The sequence below is a fragment of the Musca domestica genome, unplaced genomic scaffold (genome assembly GCF_030504385.1).
Source record: "Musca domestica strain aabys unplaced genomic scaffold, Musca_domestica.polishedcontigs.V.1.1 19, whole genome shotgun sequence".
NCBI lineage: Eukaryota > Metazoa > Arthropoda > Insecta > Diptera > Muscidae > Musca > Musca domestica.
The window spans coordinates 9,195,441-9,202,849 of NW_026712245.1; the positions used below are offsets into that span (position 1 = coordinate 9,195,441).

At 36.1% G+C, this 7,409-nt stretch overlaps 1 protein-coding gene across 1 annotated transcript; it reads left to right on the forward strand.

Annotated features, from left to right (window-relative positions):
* The first annotated feature begins 3,335 nt into the window (after nucleotides 1-3,335).
* On the forward strand, nucleotides 3,336-7,154 carry LOC131800370 (hydroxysteroid dehydrogenase-like protein 1). The gene is made up of 5 exons (XM_059121398.1): nucleotides 3,336-3,618; nucleotides 3,968-4,090; nucleotides 4,212-4,322; nucleotides 6,197-6,648; nucleotides 6,711-7,154. Exons 1-5 carry the CDS (start codon nucleotides 3,459-3,461, stop codon nucleotides 6,846-6,848), a joined length of 984 nt encoding a protein of 327 aa, XP_058977381.1. The 5' UTR covers nucleotides 3,336-3,458; the 3' UTR covers nucleotides 6,849-7,154.
* Nucleotides 7,155-7,409: the final 255 nt, after the last annotated feature.

A 7,409-nucleotide genomic window follows, 5' to 3' on the forward strand; every position in this document is an offset into this window, starting at 1 on the left:
ACGGATTGATATCTGGAGATTTTAGTGGCCATTGTACGCTGGAAATGAAGCGAGGAAGCTTATTTTGGCACCGTTCTTGGGTGGCGCGTGCTGAGTGCGATGGTGCTGAGACCTGTTGGAATGTCCAAGGTCTGCGGCCAAAATGTTTGCGTGCCCAAGGCGATAATATCGGCATTTATTCTGATGCTACGGTCGATTAATACGAGCGGAGAGCGACCATCGGCTATTATGACGACCCACATCATCACCATGGCCGGCGCTTGAGTTCTGGTGGCCAACCGAAGATGCACATTTTCAGCTGACCTCTTTTGCAAGTAAACGCGATCATATTGTTTGTTTACAAACTGCTGGACAACGGAGACGGAGAAAACCAAATTCCACAATTCATTACCTTCGGCCAAGCGAAATCAACTCTTTAGCTCTTTTGAGTCTATTTTCTTTCTGTTACTGTGTAAGTTCTTACTCTTTTTGGAATTTCAATGGTTCTACCCCGAACTCATTTTTCAATATTTGTCGAATGGAATATTGCGATATGTTCAGCTCACGAGCCATTTTTCGGCCACTGCGACACGGTTTTCGATCAAGTCGCTTCTTTACTTTTCGAACCATTTCTGCTGATGTTGCTGTTTCTTTCGTTCACTTCCTTGACGTCGGGCTACGCTACCAGTATCACAGTAACGAGCGATGATACGAGACACAAAAGATTTATTCACATTTAAATGCTGGAGTGCTCTAACGATAGCCACTTGTGATTTTCAAGCCAAATATAAAGAAATCACACTATCACTCTTGAATTCCATCACGAATAACTTTTTTTCTGGAAAATTCTCACCAAAATATTTTTGCACGCTTGTAAACAATATAATGAGCTGTAACTAGAATAATTTTAATAGCTATCGGTGTGAAGTTGGTTGCAGTTTTTTCATCTAACTCTGTATGTAAAATAATGGATTAAAACAGCTTTGTCATAAACTGACAAAGTTTCGGTAAGATAGAGAAACGTCTCAGCCATACGGTTACAGATGGTATATATAATTTGATACGACCCTAATCCCAACTTAACTCCGTTCGAGGACATTGGGTCCGATTTAGGGTTGTCCGTCCGTCAATATTCATATTAACACAAGATCTGTTGTGAAGGTGGGATATATCCCTGTACTAATTCTGGTGCCTCCCCCACAACGAGTCAAAATTCTGAATAGCCATGAAGCTCTTAAAACGTGAAATTAGTACCCGATTCCAATCAAGCTCGGAACATCTTAATATTTGTATCAAATCAAGATCCGGTACCTCTCCCACAAAGGGTCAATATTTTTATACCCTCCACCTTGGAAAGGAGGGTATATTAACTTTGTCATTCCGTTTGTAACATCCTTAAATATTCATCGTAGACCCCATAAAGTATATACATTCATAATCAGCATAAAATTCTAAGTCGATTTAACGATGTCCCTCTGTCTGTCTGTTGAAATCACGTTACAACCCTCATTATTTGACGTAGAGCGCCAAAATTTAGCAGAGCAATTTGTATTGTGTCTAGGATGGTTGGTATTGAAAATGAGATATATCGGTCCACGTTCCGGTATATAGTTGTTGGTCATAACGGGTCCCTGTGCGTGTGGCAAAACATGGCATGTATAGGTCCACGTTTTGGTATAGCCCCCATATAACGGTAACTCCCGATATTCGGTATTTTGATGGTTTTTGCCACATTTTTTCACTGATTTGTCTAAAAATTGGTATTTGTGGGTCATAATGGGCCCTAGGTCGTGTGGCGAAACATTGTATGTATAGGTCCACGTTTTGGTATAGTCCCCATATAAGGGTACCTCCCAATATTCGGTATTTTGGTGATTTTTGACACATTTTTTCACGAATATCTCTTAAAATTGGTAGTTGTAGATCATAATGGGTTCTAGTTTGTGTGAAGAACATTGAAATTATAGGTCCACGTTTTGGTATAGCCCCAATATAATGGTACCTCCTGATATTCGGTAATTTGATGATTTTTGCCACATTTTTTCAAGGATTTGTCTGAAAATTGCTATTTCTAGGAAAATTGGTATTTCTAGGTCTAGCTCCTTTGGCGAAACATTGCATGTGTCGGTCCACGATTTGGTATAGCCCCCATATAACGGCACCTCCCGATATTCGGCATTTTAATTGTTTTTGCCACATTTCTTCTAATGTTTCCTTTACCCTAAGGTGAAAATTCCACATGTCCCTACTAAAAGAATATCTTGTGTGAAAATAGTATAAATGAGACCACTCCTTCAGATATAAAGATGAAACCTTCTGGTACCCCTCCCACCAAGTGTAGCAATTTTCAATAATTATATTTCTCCTAACATGCGAAACGATGCTTCTCAAATATTTCCTCAAACAGAGATCTTATATGAATATGAAATTTATCGGCCAACTCCTTCTGGCCAACTAAAATTCGGATGAATCCGGCAATTTTCTTCAAACTTCTAATAAAATAGTCATAGTAACATACCCAACAAATTTCTAACTTGACGTCATCATGTAAAGGAGTGATTGTGATGAAAGTAAAATTATTATCAATTAAACTGTTTATACACATTTATAAAAAAAGCTTACGGTTTTGTTGACGTCGTTAATTAAAAAATTTGTTAATAAGTACAATTTAACTCCCACTGATAATAATTGCTTTCATGTCCACATTTCTAGATGTATTCTCTAAATTCCTAAAAATAATGATGTTGTCTCATGAATAAATAAAATTAATTAGATTCTGTAGAAAGTCAACATATTTTCGAAAATTTCCTCTCAGCTACCCCAAATTTGACCAGGGACTAATAATCTGTATTTTGGATTTTTGTTTTTAATTTTCTTCACCCACTGTGCGAAGCAACTGTAAGTCCTTTCTATGCTGCAATGTTTTATTGTGGGAGTATGTTGAGATGTCACATAAAGTTCAATTCACAGAAACAGTATGTATTATTTAATCATTTTCTACCCCCGTCTAAGCATAACTTTAATTAATGGCAATAATTTTAGAATTTACTTGCCACTGGAAATTTTAAGTACCAACTAATTTATGAATGTCTTTTAAAGCGATAAAAATTGTGGGTTTTATGTCAAAGATTTTGCAGAATATCATTTCGAAGAAAACTTTCCATACAAAATGCCATACATTTTTACAAAACAAAGTAAAGATTGTCTCTTCAAAAAAATAAAAATTACCAGCCACCAACACATATGCTGGGCCATTAATTGTCTAAGTGATGTCATATAAAACCATTCGCCGCACATTTATATTCCACCCTGCGATTCAATTGACAAATAAAATGTTTATTATTTTGCCACTGAATTGTTCGATTTTAACAATTAATTCGGTTAGAATAAAATTAGCTGTCAGTAATATTTTCACGTTGGCCGAAGGTAGATCTTGCCTCCCAAAAAATCTAAGTAAATAAATAAACAAAAGCCCGACAATGTCTTGTTGTTTAGAATTTCTCACAACTCTGGGGGCAATTGTTTTGCTTTATTTCCTCTATGAATGTTTAAAATCACCGGTTAAGCTGCTTTACTATCAATGGCTTGAAAGGGAAAAGAAATTACCACCTCTGACAGATAAATATGGCAAATGGGCTGGTAAGTATTCGAATACGCGAAAAAGTTGTATTACTAGGTAGTACAACAGAGAAAAAAATAATGAAAGGACTCTTTATACGGAGCAGGAATGAGAAATAAGTCAAAATGTATTTGCCATATCTTTCAAAAATTAGGAGATTTTTGGAATCCGGTTCTACACACGAATAATCTCATGAAATAAATATGAAGAAACTGTCATAAAAATATGCGTTTTAGGCGACACCTCGCCTCCTTCGTTGAAACCCCTATCACGTTTTGTCAGTATCATCATATTAACATGACATTACTCGTGTTTGGATCGGGTGTATTTTAATTCTGTGTTACTGTTTTTTTAACATTTTAATTTTAGCCATAACAGGTTCTACAGATGGCATTGGCAAGGCCTACAGCCGAGAATTGGCACGCAAAGGATTTAACATTGTTCTAATTGCAAGAAATGAAGAAAAGTTGAGACAAACGGCCAAAGAAATTGGTAAGAAAATGGAGGCCAAATCGTAATAATCGTTTGCCTGTCCTTGAATGAATTCATAATTATTTGAAATTCACCTGATTCAATTTTGAAGATTAAGTTATCCTTGAGTTTTTTTTAATAGAACAGGATTTCGGAGTAGAAGTTTCCACTATCAAGGCTGATTTTTCTCATGGAGCAGTAATATATGATAAACTATTTCAGGACCTGGAAAAGAGGCCAATACGGTTATTTGGTAAGTTAAATTGTTATTGGTATCAAATCATTTGTATGGCAGACAAGTATAAACACGTACAAATAAGATCAACAGTTTTTATGTCCCATGTCTGTACCTTTGTATCCTAATATAATCATTTTTATCTTTAAAAAGATTGATAATGGTCTCAAAATACCGAAAAATCTCACGTCACCGGTATTTGAAGCCTGTATAAAAATTGGGACCCCGTATTTATCATTGGGTAAAATTTTACCCCAGATAGGGTGGTATCCTTGACCATTCGGGAAAAAAATGAGAAAGTCAAATTAAATTGGACAGGGAAATAAATCAATTTTCGTTTTTTTAATCAATTTATTATCTTGTCCGAATATTACCAAGTTCAGAGTTCACTGATATTTTAAGAGTTAAAGATTGGTTCTCCATTTCCGCCCCTTTGCTTCTCATACACTAAACCATGAAATTACTCGAAAATTGCCAAAATGACTTGGGATTTGGTGTGTTTCACGTTCGTATCTCTTCAAAATCTCTCCAAAAAGGACTTAAATTCAATGGCATATAATGGAAAATATCATGTAGAGGTCAAAAGGGTTCCTTATAGTTTTGCGTATGAAAAGTCCATCTGCCGAGTTGGTGCCAACGATACTTTTTGATGGAAGTATCCAAGTTTAGTTCTATTTAAATTATCGAATTCGGAGATGGAGTGATCGGTACACTTTGTAAATAGTCATATATCTGATATAAGCCTATTCGATACAGGCTAAACCTTGAACTTTGTGCGAAAATATACAATTTTTGAACCTTTCTCCGATAGCTTTCCCTAAAAGGATACCTTTTAATTATCGTAACAGAGTCGTTCGCTAGATCTAATAAGCAGAAGGATGAGATGAAAAAAATGCAACGAATTTCAGACTGCTGTCATTTCTAAGCCACTTGTCCGACAGCTGTTACAATTATTCCAGTGATAGCTCATTATATTGTTTACCATCGTACAAAAGCATTTTGGTGATAATTTTCCAGGAAAAAAAGTTATTCGTGATGGAATTCAAGCGTGATAGTGTGATTTCTTTATATTTGGCTGGAAAACCACAAGGGACTATCGTTAGAGCACTCCTGCATTTAAATGTGAACAAATCGTTTGTGTCTCGTACCATCGCTCGTTACCGTGATACTAGTAGCGTAGCCCGACGTCAAAGAAGTGGATTGAAAAAACACCAAAATCAACAGAAATGGTTCGAAAAGTAAAGAAGCGACTTGATCGAAACCCGCGTCGCAGTGGCCGAAGAAATGCTCGTGAGCTGAAGATATCGTAATATTCCATTCGGCAAATATTGAACAATGAGATCGCCATTGAAATTCCAAAAAAATGCAAGAACTTAGAAAAGAAAGAAAATAGACTCAAAAGAGCTAAAGAGTTGCTTCGCTTGGCCGCAAGTGGTGAACTGCCGAAATTGGTTTTCTCCGATGAGAAAACATTCGTTGTCCAGCAGTTTGTAAACAAACAAAATTATCGGGTTTAACTTGCCAAAGAGGTCAGCTGAAAATGTGCACCTTCGGATGGCCACCATAACTCAAGCGCCGGCCATGATGAATAAATGCCGAATATTATCGCGAAAATATTCTGGAGGGTGTATTAAAGCCTTGGGCATGCAAACATTTTGGAAAGGACTTCTAGAATGGATTTTTAGACAAATCCATTGAAAAATGTAGCTAAAATCATCTAAATACCGAATATAGGGAGTTTGATTATGGTCCATAAAAATGTTTTCTTTACCCATTGGTGAAGGATATAAGAAGTTCGGCCCTGTCGAACTTAATGTCTTTTTACTTATTTCTTTTTCAATTTTTAATATCTTCCAATTCATGTTATTATATCTTTCCATTAACGCTTTCAGTTAACAACGTCGGAATTGGTCACAATCCACCCGGTATTATTCCCACCTACGATGCCCAGCATCTGTGGGATATGATCCATGTGAATATTGCTGCTGTCACTCAGCTATCTCGACACTTTGTCAACTTATGGTTACGGCAGGGTGTAACAGGATGCCTTGTGAATGTATCCTCAATACTGGAAATGCAACCCTGTCCTTATGGTTCAGTTTATGGTGCTACAAAAGCCTACATCACAAGTTTTACAAAGGCCCTCCAACTCGAAGTTGAATCGTTTGGCATCAACATCCAGTTGTTATCGCCGGCTGGGGTTAGAACCAAAATCAATAAATATTCTTCGTGGATATTGAAGGGGAATCTAATAGTTCCCACGGCCGAAGATTATGCCAAATGGGCTGTTAATACGCTTGGTAAAACCAGGGCCAGTACTGGTTACTTTTGGCATGGTATTCAGGTGAGTGGAGAAGGATTTTTTTAAAGACTGTATTAGTAATGAATGCATATTTTTTCTTGCAGACAATGGTTTTGAAATTGATGCCTACCCGATGGAGAAGCGAATTGATAATAAAGTTGGCTAAAATAACTGTTGATGATACAACAAATATTAATGAACATGATATAAGAAGAAAATATGGATTATCACAGAAACTGTGATCGTTTTCATCTCAAGTAAGATAATTGGTTTTAGCTTCTTATCGGTTCATGGTGGGTAAACCTTAATACGGACATAGTAATGGTTATGTATGTATAAATACGTTTTAACGATAATATTTAAGTAGAACCAATAAAACTTGTATTGTTTTGAAATAATAACTCTTGTTGATTCCCACTGGGAAATGACGATCAAATTCTAAACCAAGAGGAAGGAACGTTCTCATATAAATTAGGGTATAAAAAGTAAAAGCACCATTATTATATGGCGATACAAGATACAATGTCTGCACCCTGTTAATGTTATTATTTTAATTGCCAGAATTTTTAATGACAAAAGTAATATGGAAACGTTGTATTTAATTTATTTGCTTTTGAAATGTCTTGCTTCTATTATCAATATTTTTGATCGATGTCGTAAATTCAATAAACTTTACAATTTTTATACCATCCACCATATATAGTATGGAGGGTATATTAAGTTCGTTGTTCCGTTTGTAACTCATCGAAATAATAATTGGAGACCTAGCAAATTATATATATTCTTGATCAGCGCAACACTCT